The sequence below is a fragment of the Amaranthus tricolor genome, chromosome 7, assembly GCF_026212465.1.
Source record: "Amaranthus tricolor cultivar Red isolate AtriRed21 chromosome 7, ASM2621246v1, whole genome shotgun sequence".
In the NCBI taxonomy this organism is placed as follows: Eukaryota; Viridiplantae; Streptophyta; class Magnoliopsida; order Caryophyllales; family Amaranthaceae; genus Amaranthus; species Amaranthus tricolor.
In genome coordinates, this window is record NC_080053.1 from 30,405,694 (window position 1) to 30,427,875 (window position 22,182).

At 34.7% G+C, this 22,182-nt stretch overlaps 4 protein-coding genes across 11 annotated transcripts; all 4 read right to left on the reverse strand.

Annotated features, from left to right (window-relative positions):
• Positions 1 to 50: 50 nt before the first annotated feature.
• Positions 51 to 1,514, reverse strand: LOC130817973 (uncharacterized). Its single transcript, XM_057683975.1, has 2 exons — positions 820 to 1,514; positions 51 to 671 (listed from the first exon to the last, which is right to left on the reverse strand). The coding sequence occupies exons 1-2, from the start codon at positions 1,409 to 1,411 to the stop codon at positions 304 to 306; spliced, it is 960 nt and encodes a 319-aa protein (XP_057539958.1). The 5' UTR covers positions 1,412 to 1,514; the 3' UTR covers positions 51 to 303.
• A 614-nt stretch (positions 1,515 to 2,128) lies between these two features.
• Positions 2,129 to 10,517, reverse strand: LOC130817971 (ADP-ribosylation factor GTPase-activating protein AGD5). Of its 2 annotated transcripts, none has more exons than XM_057683972.1 (12): positions 10,344 to 10,517; positions 9,857 to 9,969; positions 8,099 to 8,157; positions 7,840 to 7,930; positions 6,985 to 7,039; positions 6,804 to 6,894; positions 6,442 to 6,676; positions 4,590 to 4,806; positions 4,305 to 4,474; positions 3,332 to 3,568; positions 3,179 to 3,237; positions 2,129 to 2,705 (listed from the first exon to the last, which is right to left on the reverse strand). In XM_057683972.1, exons 1-12 carry the CDS (start codon positions 10,489 to 10,491, stop codon positions 2,546 to 2,548), a joined length of 1,635 nt encoding a protein of 544 aa, XP_057539955.1. In that variant the 5' UTR covers positions 10,492 to 10,517; the 3' UTR covers positions 2,129 to 2,545. The 2 variants fall into 2 exon arrangements, with proteins under 2 accessions (XP_057539955.1, XP_057539956.1); XM_057683973.1 differs by having other exon boundaries at positions 9,857 to 9,988; positions 10,344 to 10,500.
• An 811-nt stretch (positions 10,518 to 11,328) lies between these two features.
• On the reverse strand, positions 11,329 to 16,978 carry LOC130817968 (putative pentatricopeptide repeat-containing protein At1g19290). Of its 6 annotated transcripts, none has more exons than XM_057683964.1 (4): positions 12,254 to 16,978; positions 12,075 to 12,178; positions 11,873 to 11,988; positions 11,329 to 11,599 (listed from the first exon to the last, which is right to left on the reverse strand). In XM_057683964.1, exon 1 carries the CDS (start codon positions 15,205 to 15,207, stop codon positions 12,376 to 12,378), a length of 2,832 nt encoding a protein of 943 aa, XP_057539947.1. In that variant the 5' UTR covers positions 15,208 to 16,978; the 3' UTR covers positions 11,329 to 11,599; positions 11,873 to 11,988; positions 12,075 to 12,178; positions 12,254 to 12,375. The 6 variants fall into 6 exon arrangements, with proteins under 6 accessions (XP_057539947.1, XP_057539949.1, XP_057539950.1 ...); XM_057683966.1 differs by having other exon boundaries at positions 12,075 to 12,181; XM_057683967.1 differs by having other exon boundaries at positions 11,346 to 11,599; positions 11,873 to 11,964.
• A 124-nt stretch (positions 16,979 to 17,102) lies between these two features.
• Positions 17,103 to 21,675, reverse strand: LOC130817970 (scarecrow-like protein 21). 2 transcript variants are annotated; one of them, XM_057683971.1, is made up of 3 exons: positions 21,398 to 21,675; positions 20,940 to 21,055; positions 17,103 to 19,273 (listed from the first exon to the last, which is right to left on the reverse strand). In XM_057683971.1, exon 3 carries the CDS (start codon positions 19,194 to 19,196, stop codon positions 17,451 to 17,453), a length of 1,746 nt encoding a protein of 581 aa, XP_057539954.1. In that variant the 5' UTR covers positions 19,197 to 19,273; positions 20,940 to 21,055; positions 21,398 to 21,675; the 3' UTR covers positions 17,103 to 17,450. The 2 variants fall into 2 exon arrangements, with proteins under 2 accessions (XP_057539954.1, XP_057539953.1); XM_057683970.1 differs by lacking the exon at positions 20,940 to 21,055.
• Between the last annotated feature and the right edge of the window lie 507 nt (positions 21,676 to 22,182).

Sequence of the window (22,182 nt, forward strand, 5' to 3'; positions counted from 1 at the left end):
GTTTTTAGCGCCGATTATTATTACTTTCTTAAGGATCAAAGCACTGAAAATCAAATAAAAATAAATAATTATAATTTCAACTTGAAATTCTACATAATAAATTGAAGACAAAAAATAAATGTGAAATAAGGGTCAAACAATATCCAAAATTAATTTAAATAAATAAACAAATAAAACATGATTTCAAATATTTGTAGTTCTTTACAGAGCAGAAAATAAATTTAATTAAATTAAATTTCTTCTCCACCACTCAAAAATGAACTAAACAAAATTACTTATTTAAAATTTAAAACGAAAATTTGCTCACTGGGTCCCACGAACATTGATCATCCTCCTGTAATGGTTTAGTGACTCTTGTCTTTGCAACCTCATTTCTTCATTAAACTTCTTGATAAACGCCTCAACTCGCTTATTCAACTCGTCTTGACTCAGCGACGATTCTTTCTTTACTCCTCCGCTTCCGCTCATTGCTGGAGACGAGTTTCCGCAATTGATAGTGTCAGACTTTTTCATTACTCTCACCGGAGAATTCTCTGGCGATGCACCGGAAAATGTGTCGGATTTCCTCAGGTGGCGTTTCAGCGGCATTGACCTTCCTTCTGTTATTGTCCGCCATGTTGATTCTAGTGTTTCCTGCTTTTTTGGTCTTGATACTCCAAGCGCTGCTTTTCCTGACAAATTCAAATCATATTTTACCGTTGAAGTTCAAAAACTATTTGTATTTGTATTATAAAATTTCAAATCTGTACTAATTAAAAATTAACTAAATCTTAAAGTAGATGATGTAAAAATTAATGGAGAACAGAAACATAGATTTACCTTCAGGACTAGCTTTAACGGCCCTCCGATGACCAAATCTCGACGAAAAAGGCGGTTTCTCACTCAAAGACACAGGAGAATATTCCAATTTCACTGGAGTAAGTTTCTCCGGCGACTTCCAAGTTGATTTCGATAACACAAACTCACCACCATTGGCACCATCACCAACATCTCGGACAATAACCTCGTTTTCTGACGGAGTAACAATATGATGATCTTCTTTGATGACAATTGGACTTTCTACATATCCAAAAACTACCAATTTATCTTCAATATTCGCATCAAAACCCAAATCTTCTCTCTTCTCAACCGGAACTTTCACCGGAGTAGAAAAACTCCTCCGCACCAGTGTGACAGATTCTCCATCGTCGCCGCTACTTAAATGAAGCTTAGAGGAAGCAACAATGGTGATGATGATGCAGTTGATGAGAAGATACAAGTACGGTGGTTGCAGCCACGAAAGTACAATAGACCAAAACAGAGGAAGCTCGCCGGTGAAGAAATCAAGGATTATTGGAAGTGAGAGTTTGAGTATGAGAGCCATTGAAACGACGCCTGTTGATAGGAACACTACTTTCAACGGTAACATCATTCCCAATTTATTTGTATTTTGTTTGATTTCTTTTGTTGATATTCAAACAATGAAACAGTAGGAGTCTGGAGTTAATATATGAAGGACGAGTGGAGTGCTGAATATTGATGGGTTAATAAATTTAAATATCATACTCCACGTGTTCCTATAAATGTTTTCATTTAATTTTCTTATTTTCTTTTTCAATGTAATTTAAGTTGTAATTATAATCACAAATTATGTAAAAGTTGAAAATATTCCTGGTGAAAACAATAACTAATAACGAATAATTGTTCTTTAAAGTAACCAGCAGAAAAATCCTTTATTATTCCTTCTAAAATATATTTCGTGTATAATTTTTATTCCTTATTTTTATCTCACATATCAAATCATTCACTATATTTTACCTTGAAATTAATAATCATTGTCAATAATTAATAACAACTAGCCCTTTATTGTTACTAATGAAAAATATATAGCAAAATCAATATCTTTTTAGGATTAAACGATGGGTTGAGGGAGGAGAAAAACTACATGAAATTCAATCACAAAATCTTACCTAAAAAAGATGATACTTATTCCAATTGACACAAGACTCATTTTTCATAATCAATGTTAGTCTTGAAGAGAACGAGTAATTACGAATTTTGATGTAAAAATTTTACATTTTTGTTCGAAATTTTACAAAAATTGGCAGGAAAAATAGTTTCTTAAGAATAAAAAGAAGAAAATTGAAAGTGCTGCAAAAAAAAGTGTATTTATTACCTTAGCTTATTAATCAACCGAGTCCAGTCCAAAACATACAAGAGATATGGAAGCATAAGATACTATTACAAGTGATTTGATAATCAAAATCACCTCTTGTATAAAAACATTCTACAGACATTTAAGCACAAGATACAATTACAACAAATGATTTGGTATATCAAAAATCTTCTTTAATGATCCCAAAAAAAGGGAAAAAAAATACATCTCAAGCTCGAAACATACAGAGACGCTATCCCAAACAGAAAACTTCCCTGCGCGTAGTTTTTACAGCAACCAATGAAGGAGAGAAAACGCTGTCACCTGTCGACTGTCAGCTTGCATCCCCCATCAAGTTTTCCAGTCCTAATTGGAACACACCCTAAACGGCAAAGTCTTCAAAGGGTAACACTATCGCTTTGTAAACAACCCTTGGGTTAAGGCCGAGAAATCATAATCATCTGCCTTTTGAGTTGAAGTCCCTGTCGGAACTGCTGATTCTGCAGAACTTTTGCTCGTTTCAACAGCAGCTACCGCGTTAACAGGCATGGCTTGGACCATAGGATAGAAACTGTATAAAATTAAAACAAACAGAAAAAAGCATTAAAAACTGTATATATTGTGACTTTGGGTTGGTTTGAGCTATGTACAAAAGATAAATTTCAGATCATAATTTCAGGTAAATCTATGATTTCAAATGTATTCGTGATAAGAGAATGAGAAATGTTTTGCAGCTAGGTAGAATTCGTAGCGAATGAAATTAGAACACAATTATAATCTATGTAGTACTTGTTTAACATCAATTGTTTAATTTGTGTCAAATATGTCATAATTTAGTCCAAGTTCATTAATCTATTTTTGCCCAATAATGGCCCATTTTGAAAGATTTGACCTATGACCCACAAACCGCACCCTGATCTGCTAAAACCATACTTCTGTCCCGCATCTTACCCGTGCTGCCTCAGTCCAGCCTGCTAATTAACCCCTGCTAATTAACCAGGTATTCATAACTAAGCAGCTAAGAAAGAAACACAATTTACTTGCCTCATTGATGGGAAAGAGGGGGGATTCCCGGCTGTCTGCATTGACTGAGAGGTCACAACCTGCTTAAACACATAAAATAAATGGTAAGTCCTATTTAGCAGGTTAAAGAAAAAATAAAATATAAAGATCGCAGCTGCTACAAGAAATCTTTGCCTGAGCTAATTTCTGCAAGTCATGCTGCCCTGCTGATGGCATAGTTAGCCCAGGAATTTGATAACCAACGTTCATCCAGTTTTGAGCTGGCATATTGGCACCACCATTTAATCCAGGTTGTTGGACAGCAACGGGTGATTTTGAAGCGCCATTAGCTGCATCCATAAGAAGTCTCTGTTGATGTGCCAACATTGCCAGTTGCTGTTGATGAACAGCAAATGGTGATACAATGTTGGACTGCACGTAGTAATGAAAGTGGAGCATTAGAAGCATTTTAATGGCTAAACTACTAGCTGAATTGCCGTTGCCTGCCGATCAAAATCATTTTCATTGTGATTTCGCAAAAGCAAGTATTGCAGCAAATTATCATTTAAAGATAAGATCCTGACAGCAAGATCAAAATACTTGTTTCAACTAGATGTGAATGAGACAAACAGGGCAACCTCGATTACTCAAACAATATACAAAGATGGTGTATGTTTGTTGTTGAACTTCACAAACCACAATAGAGAATAGCAAACTAAAGTGACAGGACTGCAGGTCAGGGAAACAATGATGCACTCCTAAGTTCTAAAGAAAGAATGAAAGAAAAAGCTATCAGTGCGAACATCGTATAAGTGACATAAAAAAGTCGAAAGGAAAGTATGGACACAACATTACTCCATCAAAAAGCACATAGCCAGACGAAATCGAAGAAAGTAACCAGAATATCACTCCAGATACTGTAGAGAAAACATCCTAAATCGTAAATAGGCTAAGCTTAAAAGGAGCAGTAAAATTTTAACACAGAAATTCTAAAGGAAAAGGTAGATAACTCCAATATAGGTCATGCATACAACATTTCATAAAAGGAAATGTAGAGCAGAAAGTACAGGTATACAGTACAACATGAAGAAAACACAAGAAATTAAGGCAAGCAAATAGATGTCATCAGGCATTATGCATCAGCACCAACAAAAGCTAAGGTGCAGACCTTCTCAAAAAGACTCATAATGTCTGATTTTACATCTTTCTGTGGCTGCAAAACTGTAGTAGACGCTGAAGCATCACCAAACAGATCTTCGATTCCAGAAACAGATTTCTTGACACTGTCGACATCATTCTTCGCTTCAGTTTTCTCAGAAGCAGACACTTGCGCTGCAGCTGTTGGCACCAAAGGAAGTGTGAATGTCAGCAATAACGTTTTATCTTTCACAACTGCAAAATTACTCATCAAAAATCAATGCTCGTCAGAGCAAAGTAAACGCAGTGAGTATACCCTGGAATCCTGCCCAATCATTATCATCATTATTGGCACTTTCAGAAGGACCTTCACTTGGATCATCCATGGAAAGCATATTGAAAAGATCAGTAGCAAAATCAACTTTTGGAGGAGAAGCAGCTGAAGATGTGTTGGCCATCTGTTTGGTCACTTCTGATTCTTGAGCTGCTTCACGTTTCAAGATCTCAGGTGGGGGCGGAGGAGCTGCAGTAGGCTGTTGAAAAACCATACAAGATTCTGGTGAGAAGAGGATGCTAAGATGTAGAAACAGAATACAATCAATGATTAACATAAATGGATATGTAAATCCAAATAAAAGCAGAACAAATAAAGTTTTAGTACATGTGACAACAATTACAACTATAAGTATTTTAAACTCAGGATTACTTTCACATCAAGCATAATTAAGGAAAATGTTCCATTTGATATCTTAATATAGTGTCAAAACATGGCCAAATCATGTCATATCAGCTAAGTCATAAAGATTTTTGAATTTACCAAACCAATATTTCTTATTAAGCGGGTTCAACTGTTCAAGCTTTATTTCGTGGTTAACAGCATCATCTTTATTACCACACATGTGTTGAGGTAAGTGTTGAGGTTGGTAGCATAACACAAAAACAAAGTGGCATATTGGCGGAGTTGAAGAAATTTTCAAATTCAATAAAATGATCCTACCACATTGCATTTTGAGATGATTAAAGGATATCTCATGTTCTAGGCCATAGAGCAAAATCACAAATGCGGTCATGGTTTGTGGTAACAATTGCTAATTCAATTTTTCTAGGTAGGTGAGGATGACTTAAGATTTGAAATCATCTAAATAGCGGTCGTGATAAACTCAAAAATCTTTACGTGGTCGTAATGGGGTGATGCGACTAATATTTTGTACTATAGTCTCGGCCAATGTGATACAAACAATTACATCATCCTGTGACCAAAATTAGCGACCACAACCGTATTTTGCACTATGTTAATACGACAATCACATCACCCTGTGAACCAAAATCGCATTTTTGCATTATTCAATAGGTCTAGTTTTCCTAGACAACGATTCTCCTTGTCTCCACTCACAAATGCAATAATGGCTACTACTATGATACTTCCATATATTCTCGATACATAATTTTAGCCTTTAGGTAAAATTATTTAAAACACTTCAAAAGGACCTTTAGCAACAAATTCATGCCACAATAAATGCATCATAATGATCACAAGACACTGTGATTGATATCAAAGCCGCAATTGCAAACATTAATAGGTATGATAAACCAAAGGCGTGCCTCTCAAGAAAGATAATCAAGCATAGAAAATCTATACTTGTGAACACAACAGCATTACAGCACGCAGCCAATATATATAAATTCTACAAATCAAGAGAAACCATACAAGTAGGTCATAGACGAGTCCAAAGCAAATGAAATAAAGTAATCATCAAAATAGACATAATATCGTCCAGGTTTCCATCTGTTATAACCATCGACATTCGGAAAAGGAAAAGCAATCTAAAAGCAAATACTACTGCTTTTATTTAAGTTAAAATAATTTACTTGATGCAATATTCAGAAAATCTAATTTGACAACTTTTTTCCAAATATATAATAACACATCCTCACTATGTTAATCTTGTAGACTTCGGGATTTGTCTCAATGCATTTGTACAAATATCAAACATACATTTATTTAACTGAGCAGAATGATCAAAGTTAACATTGACAAGAAAAATATCAAATGTTTCAACTCAAATTAGATTGAGTGATTAAAAAAATAAAAAGGTGAAGACACCCTCATTGAACGAGAAACTGTACATCAGACAAGCAGTGCTCCAAATTTTCAAAATTATTCTTACTAGTTCAATTCCTTTGGGAGGAGATGAGATGCTGATTCTTCCTGCTGAACTAGCATCCCTAGTACTGGCATGAAGTTTGATTTTCCTCTCGTCATTTACGTTTACAAGTTTATTAGCATATGCATGCCCATTACTCGCATCCAATCTAGATTGATGTGAAGATATGTATTCTTTCCCTCCATCATAAGGTGATCTTTCCCTTCCATCCCTTGAAATCCATCTTTTTTCTTCATACCTGAAGATTGCAATAATCAGTCACTTTGACCCTCCATATGAAGATCTATAGGGAAAACATAGCAAACTAAAGCAAAAGCAAACAAAACATAATAAGCACAATGTTTCAAATAACTCAATTTACATACTTCGCACGAATGAAGTTTTCAATTCCAACTCGATCGTAATTTGGAGGTAACTCGGCTTCCCAGTAACTATTTGCTCTCTCATTTCCCATGGCTGTGCACACAAGAGATAGAATCTAGTTATCCAAGTGAAGCAAATGTCTACAACAAAAAGTTCATCTTGCAAAGAGCATTGAGCACTTACACTGAATAAAAGCAACCTGTTCAGGGAGCCATGTGTCAAGCGTCGCTGATCTTACCTGCAGAATTTTCATAACAAATATACGTGTCCTTTCAGTAGAAATTTCTATAACACAAAAGGATGAACTGTGAAAAAATGTATAAATTCAGAATGCAGCACCATGGCTCTAAAAGGGACAGACCAGGGGAAAGCTGCCAAATATTTACCTATAACTTTCAAATAACAGATGAAAAACAAAAAAAGCAGAAACCCAAGTGTTTCATTGTTGCAAAAGGTCACTAGCCAAGGACAGGTCATAACGGGGCATAAAAATATTGGAAACACATAACAAGAGAACTTAAATGTACAAAATACAGCCACTAAGCATCACAGAGGCAGCATAAAAACATTAATACAGAGTTAGAGTTGTCTCATCCTATATTTTGGTCATGGTTAACTCAAAAACTTTTACAGTACGGTCGATGTTGTTTATATTTTGCACAATGCCAACAAGTCTTGAACTCATAAAGAGAAGCATGGAGCATTAGAAGCTGACAATTACCATGCAGACTAATAACTTAACCTTTTGAATTTTCTTCTGTCCTTCAAAAACATTTCACACTTCCATTTTAAATTAAAGACAAATTTACCTTCAGCCTTCTCACTCCTTCATATCAATCCTTTCCCGAGGCTACAAAAAAAAAATTCTTTAAAGCGCCTCCAAAATGCCATTTTTCAAACTACTTCTAATCTCACATGCAATTGTAAAAACAAATTTAATATATAGTGAATAAATGAATATCAAGAATATTAATTTGCCACCAATCAATCGTGAAACAAAATATGCATAAAGCCAACAAACAAAATACTAAAATATACCTTTGAGATATGCACTCCTAGACTTCTGTGGATTCCAGAACACTGCATGCAAATGAAGATGCCCAGATTCACACTTGCCCATCTTGGTCCTCTGTATGTGTTAGCATTATTTCATAAGTCAATTCAAATAAACATAAAGATAAAATTAAACTCATCTTGTTTAAAGATTCAAGCATTATATATATCATCCATTGCTTCTAGAGACACGTCAAACATCAAAAGCTGAAAAATTACAATTTTGGGTTTTATGTATCCATACTTGGATTTGCAATCGGCACATTCCCTATTCTCTGGTAGCTTGAGAAGCCCTTCCAAAATCTGTTCTCAGGAAAAATAGACCATAATGAGAATTAAGTTCAATGAGCAAATGATGTGTCAAACACGACAGATATACTTCAACATAAATTTTTGGCAAACAATTTATGGCAGATTAGTAAAAGTGTCCAGAAATCAGATCTCTGACAACCTACAATCTCAGCTAATTATACATCCACACAGCAGTGTCCAAAAAAGATAAAAATAAGAAATGAGATTCAAAGTTTTGTCTTATAAACAAGTCATCGACCAAAACACTAATTAAATATCCATAATTGTTTATAATAATAAAAGCATAATAATTCCAAAATTTTAAGTACAATAGCAACATTACACACTCCCTTTGCCTCAACTGTATTGTTCCTAGAATCATTTGTAGTTGTAATAACATTTCATTAGACTCATTTCAATGTACTAATGTATTTTCATCTTAAATATATAATATTAAAATAAATTTTAATAATCTGATTAGGTATACAATTGGCTAAATTTGTTTCTTTGATGCAGAAAAAGTTTCAAACAAAACGGGATGGAGTGAGTAAAAATCAAATCTTGAGGATTTCAAAAAAAAAAAAAAAAAAGATATAAATAATTTGTAGTTCTTTTCTTATTAATTTTTTTGTGTAAATATAACTATATAAGAAATTCAATGAATAGAATCAATTTTATTTGGCCTCTAAAGGATTTCATCCTTGGTCTGTCCCTCATCCTTCCCATTTAATTGGTTCAAGAAACAAGTTGGTAGATGCTCTACCAGCCAAGCATATATTCCACACTTTCACTCACAACAAGGCAGAAACCTTGATCCTTGCATATGGGATCAACTACATGATATCATAAACCAAAATAAATCAATGTGACACATCGTTTATACAAATCATTAAGCCCCATCAAATACTAATATAAAACTAAGAATGTCAATTTCAATTTGCATATATTTTCCTCCTTCAATCATTTCTATCTAAAATTATTTGCTCCTGCGGATCCCAATTCGTTACTTTTGCTATGTTATCTTGGTCCTTCAATCATAAAATGTTAAAACTTCGTGATCAAAGTACGAAGCACCTAATCAACATGCAATGCCACCACCAACCTCACCATAAGCAAAATCTAATAAAAGCACTCCCTCTATAAATAATGTTGCTACTCTTACGAATGGGGTTATGGCCTATGGGATATATACGCCATCAACATAAAGTGGTTTTACTACCAAATATTCAATCACACAAATGGTGAAGGCAATATCGTGGCCATACATAATCGACAGCAAAACTAAATGCATCTACTATAATCAAACAGCTATACTGACAATGCAAACTCTCCCATTTGATCATTTCATTTAAAATACAAGGAAAACCTCAAGTCTTCAATAGTAGATATTGCTTATGTCCAGATCAATCATCCAATCCACAAACATGGGGACCAAGTAAAAAAAAGGTTTAAATTTACTAGCAATGTAGCAATTACAAAATTCTCTGCCCATTTGAACAAACAAAACAGAATTAAACATCTTCAATGAACCATCTTACAATAACTGTAATAAAATCCCACAAAAAATTGTTTAAACAATTAAAAAAATAGAACTTTGACAGGATCAAGAAAATATACACATTGAATCAAACAAATCCAAATTTAAACGAAACCTGGGAAAGTAAAGAAAGTAAGCTTTGCAGGTTGAATTTCAAAGAAAAGAAACAAGGACCTTGCGATGCCTGGCGTTGAGCTCCTTGGTAACATTGGCTTTCTCGTTCATATCTGTGTTCTCTTCCTTTGCCTGTTCTTGCTCCTTTGTCCGACTTCCTCTCTGGATCAAGCCTGCCAATTTGATTTTGCTCTGAATTAAACGATCAATAATCAAGAAGTTTTTCACCAAACAAACCCTAAAAACCAAAATTCCAAAAATAATGCACAAAAATTGTAAATTTGTAATGCCCTAACTACCGTTCACGTAATAATGCAAATAACGATAAACTTCTTTTTCGTTGTAATTCACATTAAAAAATAACGAAGATCAAACCAACAATACCCTAATCAATCAATCAATCAACCAACCATAAAAATAATGCAAAACAATTAAATAAAAGATCAAAATGAATGAATAGCTAAATAAATACGTGATAATTGACGATATCACGGATCGAAAAATTAGGTAAGCTTTGATCAATCAGTAAGAGTCCAAAGGTTTGTACCTAGAATTAAAGTTGAAATTGAGAGCAGCAATTGACGGAGAGGGCTGATCCGGGAAGCCGAAAAGCGGGAAGAGAGAGAAAGAGGAGAGATAAAGAGTGTGAGAATGTGAAGACTGCCGCAAGAGGGAAGAGAAATGAGTTGAGGCATAAAATAAAAATGTGTAAAGTCAAAAAATGTCAAATAATGCCACATAATAATGCCAATCAATTATGGGTAGATCATAGATGTTATTATGGGCTTAAGTAGTTTAGAGTTAGAGTCAGAATCAACAATTGAATATTCAACAATTAACACAAATTAAGGTTTGAGGGAGAAGAATAGCAGATAGATTATACTTATGCCCTTTTAAAGAAAAGATAATAAAAAATATAATTGTTAGTCGTAAATAGTTGTAACAGTAATATTGTGACTAATAGTGTAAAATCTATAGCAATTACTTAACCAATCGATATGTTACATGTCCATAACTTATTAATTGTAGTATTTCTATTTGGTTTATGTAAAACTCATTTTTAAATTATTAGGTAAAATAATCTTTAATTTAGACTAGTCAAATTCAAATTAACAAAAAGATGGTTTAGACTTTTTTTTTTCGTTTTGAAAAAAAAATTCGTAACTTGTATTAGTTATTAGTATCAAATGGGATCTAAATAAGTCAAATGCTTTTATTAATTAAGTATTGTTTTATGAAAGTGATTGCATTTCTATTTTATATGACTTCAAATGCCAACTTCAAGTCAAAACACATTAGGATAGTCCAACTTTCATCCACAAAATAAGTCAACGGCTTCCAAGTGATCCAAGGGGTAGACCGATCAGAATGGTTGATTAGGAGGGCGTTTCAAGTAGGATGGATTAAAAATTAACGGTTCTACGAAAGGGATGCATGGATGAGAGTTGAAGAAAAGGCCTATTTACATCACTTTCCAAAGGACTAAACAAAAAACAAGATCTTGAGTGAAAGGAACTAAATACAAAGCTCACTTTCATCAAGCATCACCAAGTTTCAATGAGCCAACACGAACATATGGCTGATAGCTGATACTGAAACTCATTACTCGTTGCTTCAGACCCAAAAGTTTTACTTCAACAACATGGATGATCTTTCTTCAAGTGGCTCTACTGTGCCTGTCTGCTCAACCTTGAACTTCCAACACATTTGGTAGTAATGAATGATTTGCTCAAGCTCCAGCTGATGACATGAACACTGTGTCGGTTTATGACAACCCCGGCTTGAGAAAAAGCTTCCAGCTATCTGAAGGAAAACCCAAATGAACCAAGGAAGAATTTGAACAGCCCACAGCCAACTACTAGTGTACAATTTTAACTTCCAGTTTTACAGGTTCAGTAAAGGTGCAAGTTGACTTAGTCTAGCTTACAATTTTACTCGAACCCAATCAACCAAAAGAACTAACAAACTTTTGGTAGTCGGTATTAAATGGTGCAGAACAATAATTCTACACAAAGATTTAAAGAAAAAAAATAAAAAACCAAGAAATATGAATGCAGAACAATAACATCTAATTACCTTCATAACTTCCATAGCTCGCTAAATTGCACGGCACTGTATAGAAATATAACCCCTTGCTGACATTTTATGCCTTGAAACAGCTTAAAGCACTATTTTTCACCAAATTATTGAAACTGTAATCTTACACAATAAAATTCATATAGTCAAAGAAATAATATGCTACGAGAATTAAAGAATGCATGCAGGAAGGAATTGCTACCTTCAACTTGTAATTCGAGTTCCACATTTTTTGAAATAAAGATCCCAGGGACAATTTAAGATGGCCGACGCGTCAATTTGGAAATGGGCACCCGAAAGCTTCATCTGCTAAATATTAAGCGAGTTAACACCAAGAACGCAAAAACAAAATCATAGTAATCTAACGGATAAAATGATCACCGTATCGAATACAATCGAGATCTTGTCATGCCGTGAGTATGGTCAGAGAAGACGATATGGCGACCTCATGTGGGATCTGAAAATCTTGATATGCAGTTGTTGTCGTTTCAATCTCTCGTAGATTAGTAACAAACAACCTCTAATGTAACTCTTGAATCTTGGATGTTTTCAAGACTGAAGGATTCCACTGATCCGTTTTCCTTTGCATACTCGATGCAAGGAAAATGGAGTTTGTTTTGTATTTCATTGTAAAGTTCCACGATCTTCTCAGAATCACGATTCTTCACATGAGCCAAAGCCAAAGTACAATAAGTCTTACCCTCGGCATCTACATCCACATTAGCCATATGTTCCAAAAGCTCGGATGCTTTCTCCATATCTCCAGTCTTGCATAAACCGCTAATTAAGGTCGAATAGGTGACAACAGAAGGAATAATGCCTTCTTCCACCATTTTTTGCTTGAGCTTTATGGCTTCGGTTGTATTACCACAATTACAGTACCCGTTAATCAAAATGTTATAGGTTACAACATTTGGAAATAAGCCCTTTCGTTTAAGTTTATAAAAAAGTCTTGTTGCACGATCTAGATGGTTCAACTTGCAAAGGCCATTGATAAGAGCATTATAGATGGCAATGTTGGGACTTAAACCCTTTTCTATCATGTGGTCACGTAATTGAAACGCTTCAGCGACATTACCAGCCATGCAGTGTCCATGGATAAGGGTACAATATGTAAAATTATCTGGTACAAACCCTCTTTTCAATAATGTCGAGAACATCCTCATCGCATCATTTAACTTCCCCGATTTGCAAAGACCAGATAACGCCAAATTATAGATTATCATATTAGGAAGTAAATTCTTAAAACTCGTGTCGATATTATAAATCATATCAAGCGCGTTGAGGTTGCTTACATCTGATCCGAATTCCTCGGATGATCCACAACTCGGAAAAACTAAGTTGACCATTTTCTGCAGCCATATATTTGCTTCATCGATCTTACCAAGCTTGTAAAGTCCACTCACCAACGAACAGCAAATAACTATGTTTGGTGTGAAACCCTTCTTCAGCATCTTCTCATACACACTCAGCGCTTTATCAATCTTTCCTAGTCTACACCAACCAGCAATCTGGGCTCCATAGGTGACAATAGTCGGGAAAATACCCCTTTCATGCAATTCGGTAACAAGACCTGAAACCCTAGATGACTTCCCACATTTGAAAAGCCCATTGATAAGAGAATTGTAAACTTCAATAGATGGGGAAATTGCACTTCTTTCCATCATATCTTTGATCAAAAAACCTTTATCAACATGTCCAATTCTGCAATAGCCATCATTAAGTATTCTAAATGTCATCTCATCAGCAGAACACCCAAGATCTTTCATCTTTTGGAAAATCACCTCAGCTTCAGCCATTTTCCCCATCTTGCATAGGCCATTTAACATAGTATTGAAGGTAATACTATTTTTGGCTAAACCCCTAGCTAAAATACTTTTCCATAATCTAAAAGCCTCATCCAACCTTCCCGTTTTTAAGAAACCATCAAGCAAAGTGCAATGTCCAATCTCATTTGGTATCACTCCTCTTTTCAGCATTAAACGCCATACATGCAACGCATCATCTAGTGCTCCTTCACGACATAAGCCCTTGAGAAGAATATTATATGTAACAACAGTTGGCAGAACCTCAGAACTTACCATCTTATCAAAAATAATAAAAGCCTCATGAATACGACCTTCTCTACAATAACCATTTATCAAAGTACTAAAACTGTAACAATCTGGCTTCAAACCCCAGTCCTCCATTTGTAAAACTACTGACTCGGCTTGGTTAATTTGCCCAATTTTGCAATAACCATTTATCAACGAGTTACAAATAACTAGATTCATTTTCAAACCAGATCCTAACATAGCATCTCGAATTCTTATAGCATCATCCATTTTTTTCAACCGGCAATAAGCATCAATAAGAATCCCATAAGCATGAGCATCCAACATCAATTCCTTCTTTTCAAATAACAAACTCTCCGCTTCCCTCACATTACTTTGTTTGCAATAACCCTTCATCAAAAGGGTATATGTGACCTTGTTTCGACATATTTCCTTTTTCTCCATCAATTCTACAACCCCTTTAGCCCCAATCACATCTCCTTTGTTAACATATCCATTCATCAAACTATGATATGTCACGGCATTCGGTTCTAAACCCATATGCTCCATTTCCTTAATCAAGTCAACAGCTTTTCCTACTTCACCGTTTTTACAATATGCATTTACAACTAAACTAAACATAAAAACATCTGGGTTGATTCCAATCTCAATCATCTGACGATAAACATAAACAGTCATATCAAATTGACCCTTTTTAACCAAACAATTCAACAAACTATTACAAGATCTCAAGCTAAGATAACTACCAAGCTTACCCATATTATCAAACACAAAAAGGGCATCATTAGAAAAGCCCTTTTCAGCATATACCTTCAAAATCATATCAAAAACAGTAGGAGAAAATTTAAATTCTTTATAAACCCTAACTAATTCATCCCAAACAACACAAATAGGTAAATGGGTATTTGCACAAACATCAACAAGATGATTTAAATAAAGTCTAGTATCATCAAAAAGTCTTGCCCTTGACAAAATATGAACAATTCTACAATAAGACTTGAAATTAGGAGCATATTTTTGTTGTTTTAGTGCTAACCTGAAAAACCCAAGACAAGCTTCGGGGTTTAAGCGAAGGTTTTGAAGAATGTCGATGACGATATCGTCGGAGAACTTAATGGGTAGTTTTGCGACGGAATCAAAGCGACGAAGAACCAAGAAACGACACAAACGAGAGATTAATTCAGGTTGATTGAGCTTGGTTTCGTTGATTGGAGACCAGTGTATCAAGCGCCGGAAATGGGTCTGATAGTGGAATAATTTGATGGGGGAGTATTTCAGCATTTGGAGAATGATTGTATGGCTAGATGATTGAGCTATGCTGTTGAGAAGAAAATGGTTGTTCTTGTAAGAAGATCATAACAAGAAGGTTGGGTAGGGCAATCACCAATGGGACTTTGATTTAATTTTTGGGATATTAAGAATAGTAGCCCTGTGTTGCACGCTTTTTTTTTTATTTTAATGGTACCTCAAACTATCTTGCTAATTACAACTGTAACACTTTTTAACTTTTTTCTGTTAAATGTTAAATCTCGAATTTGACCCATGGTTCTTCCTCTTGTGAACAACCTCCATTGAAGTTCTTGAAGAAGCTCAAATCAGTCAAGCAAATTGGTTATTTGAAACCAGATCGAATTCTTCAGGTTAGTAATTTTGATAGGTTTGTTGATACTTTTCAATTGAAGTATAATTTTGTAGACAATTGCACTTCCAAATTTCAAACAAAATCGTATAATTTTGTAGACAATTTCACTTCCAAATCTCAAACAAAATTGAATTGTTCCCATAGACCAAAATTCGAAAAACCCGAGGTAATCGATGTAGATCAGCTCATCAAAGAATTCGAAGAAGATGAAGAACAGGAAAATCACGAACATTAACCGAATTCGAAGAAAAATGTCCTCTAGGGGGAAGTAATTCAGTTATATTCTACACAACAAACTTAAGAGGGATAAGAAAAACATTTGAAGATTTTCAAAGTATAAGATTTCTCCTTCAAAGTTTTGGGTTAATTTATAATGAAAGAGATGTATCAATCCATTTAGAGTTTAGAGAAGAACTATGGAAGATCACTGATATGTTAAGATATTTTAAATTTGGAAAATTTTTTCAAAATTAGGAATGGAAATTGAGATATTATTGGAAGAAAGATTCAAAAACTTTAAATTGAAGGAAATATTCAGGCTTGATAATGAAGAACTTGTTGCCCAAATAAATAATTCATAATAACATTTAATGTTTTGAGAGAAAGCCCAAATGAGCCACTTTTAAATTTTTGGAAGAATCCAATAAATTGAAGGAAATATTCAGGCTTGATAAGAGAGAACAAGAAGAAAACTTTGATAAATCAAGGAAAGACCCAGAAACAGAGTTTTGAGATAGGTCAATTTCTGAAAATGAAGAAGAGCAAAGAGAGAAAGATTTAAGAGAGCCAGAAATATTTGAAGCAGCTATAGAAGGAGAGCAAGAAGAGGAAAGGGAAAAGGGAAGAAGAAGAAGAAATTAATTATGGTTGGGTCAAATTTGAGATTTAACGGCAACTTAACGGAAAAAATTAAAAAGTGTCACCGTTGTAATTAGCAAGATAGTTGGGGGTACCATTGGAAATAAAAAAAACACAGGAGTACCATTGATAAAGTGTAATAACACAGGGGTATTATTAATAATATCCCTTAATTTTTTCAAAATAAAATTTTCAAATCCCTATTTGATGAATTAGTAGGTTAAAATAGTTTTTTTATTAATAATTTTTAAATAGCAACTTTTAACATTATGATTAAATTAACTAGTCAAATTAACTATTACAATCAACTATTATTTGTTGACTATCAACTATCAGTCGATTGTTTAACACTCAAAGTATCTTATGATGTGTTAATGATGTGATATAATTCTATTATCATTACCATTTTAATTTTTTTATCCGGAATGAAGTTGGAAAATTATTATAGGTAAAGGAGGTAAAACTAATTCTTTTTAGGTAATGGGAATTAAATTTTTATCGGGAAAGAAAAAATATTTAACCACTATATCAGAGTTAGAATTGGTGAAATAGATAGAAATTAAGAAAAATCTATGTAGAAAGTAAGAGTAAAAACCAAAGCAGGGTGTTTTAACTTTAAGCAATTATTGTAAGAGACCGTCTCTAAGTGAGACGATCCCAAAACAAAAAGTTCATGTGTTAATAATTTGTATTATTAGTCTATTAAACCCATATACGAGGCGCGTCTCATATATAGGTTAAATAAGACACATCTCACGGTGATACTGTTTCATACAAAAATCTGTATTTAACTTAGAACTAAAAGTTGTACAACAAACTAGTAATACTTCATATTTTCTGCTATGTTAGTCTTCAACATTGTACCCACCATTACAAACTAAATGCAAAATAAAAAATCTCCTCATAGAACAGTGTGACAAGTTCCAAGCAATTGCCCTTCATTGCTCAAATGAAAAGATTTCATTCAAGGAAATAAATGAATTGAAAAACCTATTCAGATTTTTGTTTCTTCCTATCAGTATGATCAATGCCAAGCAGAAGCTGATATCAACATCCTGTCTTTCCATCCTAAAAGCATAGCGCCATCTTTCTCGACCAACGTATAGTGTTCCGAGTAATACCGAAGTAATTCCCTAATCACGGAGTTCACATACGAGCTCAAAGGGTATTGCTGGAACCCAGCCATTGTAAATCTCGATTTCCATTTCCCGAGCAGCTCGTGTCGCTCCACCCGTTCTATCCCTTCACAAGCAATGATATTCACAATGTCCTTAGCCAAGCAGTGCTGCTCGACACTGATCCGTTCTTTCTTATCTCGAGGCATCGTCACGTCAATAGACTCGAACATTGCCGAGTAGTAACTCAGTGCTTCGATGAACCTCGTTAGAAAAGGCGTAGTATTGGTATTCGACTCTTGTTCTACCAAAGTCGTTACCCTAGGACCAAGCGACTTCACCATTCTCAAGAGGCCGTCTCTCGGGTTGTTGACATCGACACTCTCATCAGGGGTGTGGTGGAGTTGTAAAGGGAAATTTACAGCTAAAGCTTCCCCCGGCCTCACATTGAGCATTTCTTTTGTCACCTCGGGGAGAAAAACCGGCACTGCGTGAAACTCGACAGGTATATTGTACCTTTCAGAGAGAGTAGCTAATCGTTTCCCAACAGCTTCTAAGCTAGCACCTCGAGCATACTGAGAAACGGGATCATCAATCCCCGTTATTCGAACATAAGGGGCCCCACCCGGTCTTGCAGCCAGGGCTTGCAAGAGAGTCAACCATTGGGTTCCTTGAGCAATCTGAAAATCTATTATATGGATACGATCCTCGTTTCTGCATGCTTCTGCTATCGCTCCGTTTGCAGCCATGTAACCGAACTTCAAATATGGGCATATTTCATACAAGAGATGCATGTACGATAGCAAATCTTTTCCGAGAGGCTCTTTGCACCTAAGAGCCCGGTAAATGCTATTTCCGGAAGATTCTTTCCTTGCTACAAGCCCTTCGATTATATATGCACCAAGCCGTTGTATTGGCTCGCCCGAAATTGAAACCCTTGTCCTTGCTTGTTCAACTAATTTCTCAAAATCGTCAAATCTGTTTTCGGATAACGCACATGCACATTCAATCAGCAGCTTCTTTAAATCAATCGATGAATTTTTGGGCTCCGGGTTAATTTCCTCTTCCATGTCCACCTTCTGACATTTCTCGTTATGATGACCATTACCATCCTCTGATTTACTATTCCCCATAGCAGTCATCGACTGAAACTGAGACCCATGTAAACCATGTGGGTTACAGCTCGACGATCCCAATCTCTGACTCGAGATTAGGTTTTGTCGGCTTTCTCCCCCAACCAATTCATCACCCATAAGAACAGTTTCTAGCTCCTGCAAAGCATGCTTCATGTTTGCTTCATAATCCGAATTTTGAGCATACGATGTCCCACAAGAAGTCGGTGGAACAATACCCGGATGGGAATCGTCGGAAGGGCTCGAGTTGAACCGCTGATAGTAACTGTTTGTTTCAAGAGACGAATTACACGGGCTTTTTCCTGAGAGACTCTCACTTGAGCTGTGATGCTCTTGACTATCACTCAACGTTGTGGCGGTTTCACAATCAAAATGAGATGAAAACGGCGAGATTGGAGAATTTTTAAAATTGAACTTGAGAGGTCCAAATATCCTGTTCGGAACTTCAGGAGAATACTGAGAAGACATATAGGATGTGTCGGCACCAGTAACATTGTATCCAAAAATTTGCCGAGAGTCCATGCTAAAGCATTAGCTACAATGCGGCGAGTAGAAATCGTGATGCAGTGAGTCGGTAAGCCCTCGGATTTGATATCTTCCTGCAAAGTTTAATATGATCCTTAATAACAACGCAAAACAGATGGGATACGCATAAACATTTTGCTACTATGTACGTAAACTGAATTAAAGTTCACAACTTAACGCTACATTCAACAAAGAGATCTAGTAAAAGACATTGTTAACGAGGATAACGTGCTTTCTGTTTAAACAGATATATCGGTTTTGCAAACTTCGCTTTAATAAACATATTGCTAATATAAAAGTTCCTTATGCACAAGATATTACACAAACAATCAAGAAAGTATAGAACTATACAATGTTATGGAATTAACTCAACCAAAAGCTTAAGTTGATGGTTGAGGCTCCATGATATGTTATATACTCTAACACGCCTCCTCACGTGAGAGTTCTTTGGACTAGAAGTGTGGATGCAGCACAGACCCTTCTCATACCTGGTACGAAAATTCCAGTTTAAATGAAGGGTGGTTGAAATTCGAACCTATGACCTATTGTCGTGCTGGACTCTGATACCATGTCAAGGAATCAACTCAACCAAAAGCTTAAGCTGATGGTTGAGGCCCCGTGATATGTTATATACTCTAATATACAATAAAAAAAAAGTCAAATTTATGAGTAAGTAACATATTTCTATTGGAGTATAGGCAGGCTGAGGAAAGAGGACTAGAGGAAGGGGCAATGAGAATCGAACTCAAGATCTTACATTGGGTAAAGTGGTTAATGCTCCGATTGAGACAAGACCTGATTCTCAAGAGTCAATAACATATCAGATTTATGATGAAAAAAGTGGAAAAAAGGCAGCAATCATCAATCACCTATTTAACTCAAAAACTTCATTTTGGAAAGTAACACGCCTTTTCTCCCTCGGTTTTCATTTTTCATGCTCTTCCTTTATCTGATTTTCGGGCCCAATAGACTTCGGTTACGAAAAACCTCATCCATAATGATCTAATCTCTTATAGGAAACTAATGAATTGAGATTAGGATCAATATCCTAACATGCCATAAAACCAAACAAAATTTTAGCTAAACTAGGAGTATACTAATTTGCTAGCTATATTCCTTGATTATATACCAAACATAGAATAATCAAATTTCTACTCATTTTTCAATCCAATTAAATCTACTCTAAATTCAAGTATACATCCAACTCTAGATACTCCAATAAATTTATATGTTAAATAAGAAATTATTAACCAGTAATCTCATTTAAACCAACTTTTTACCATAAATTTAGTAATAATCCCTACAAACGACGATCATGATCACCAATACTTCACACACCCATCTTTTGAAAACATCCTAACATTAATCATAGGAAACTAAGATTATCCTTCTAACCAAATGAATCCAAATACACACATATATCTAAACAACAACAATGTCAAAAACCTCAAACCCAAAGATTAAAATCGGCTACGTGAACCATTTAATTTCGTCCAAGGTCACATGATTCGACAAGTTCCTCGCGATTCGAAAAAAGCCAATTATGGTCTATTTTTGTGCTATTGGCAAATTTGAGCGAATCACGAATTCAAAAGACAAATTAGCTAGCAAATAGATACACAAACTATATCCTAACTAAATGAATCAGATACACACAATCATACATCAAAAGAATTTTTATCATCTTTCTCTACTGTTCACAAAACAGTAAATTCACAGAATTTAAAAGCACATTCATACAAGCACAATGTTGATTCATTCTAACTTCCAACATAAAGAGAATCAGGTCGTCTTGTCCCAATTAGAGCAAGTACCGTCTTTCCCATCTCACATAGCTCTCCTTCGCTCGGTCTACCCTATAATCTCCAAAAATGAATAAAAATATAAAAACTTCTAACATAAAGATTTAAAATTTGAACTCAATTACACCATTCAATTCAATTTTAAAAAGGGTTCTGGCTAGACTGAAACACAAAACCCTTAAATAATAACCAAAAAAATCCAATCTTTCCCAAATTAAGCCATGCAATTAACAAAATAATGAATACCCAGATAATCAAAATCAAAAATTAATATATTATAACATCTGGGTCATCAAATAATAATTAACATTAATGAAAAAACCCAAAACAGTAAGCAAGGATCAAAGGTTATTAAAAGAACAAGAATAAATGTTCCAGATTATTAAAAAAAAGTACCTGCAATTCGAGGAATACTAAGGGTCAAATATGATTTTGAAGGGTTTTGACTGAAATATAAATTGGTTGAAAAAAAGGATACTTATTCTTGTATGTATTTTTGAATATAAAGAAATTTCAAAACAAGAAGGAAGTAAAGGTTTCAGAATTTATAGGAGAATTAAGGGACTGTTTGGTTGGGTTGTGATATTTTAAGGGGGAATCTATGACCGCCGACCATATGTTGTAGTACGTAGTAATGGATTCAGGAGTAATAGAAGTATTAGATAAACACATATCATCACTTTCCTTCATCACTTTCCTTTATAAATACACTTTATTGTGTTCATAACTATGAAGATGTTTCGACGCGCTTCGCATAGGATATTATACTACGTCAGCAATTGCAACACTAGTAATTAGTATAAATGTTACAGTTGGTCTTGGACTTAAGACCATTAATTTGGAACAGGCCAATTCACGCATGTAACGATTTATGTATTTTTTCATTTTTTAAATATTTTTCAATTTTAATCTTAAATGTATTAATTTTGATCTTAAATGTAGTAATTAGTATATATGTTTAAATGTATTAAATGTATTTATTTTCTAAAAATTGATAAATGCCTAGAAAATTAAAATATTGTTACACGCGCATGAAATGGGTCGGCCCACACTTCATCTTAACTTGCGACGTTTTCGTCCAAGTTTTTGTGTAAATGTTATGCTTTTTAATTTCTCGTTCATACTTGACAATCGGTTAGGAAAGGGGTTAGAAGTTTCAAATGTTGAGGAAAAGACGGAAG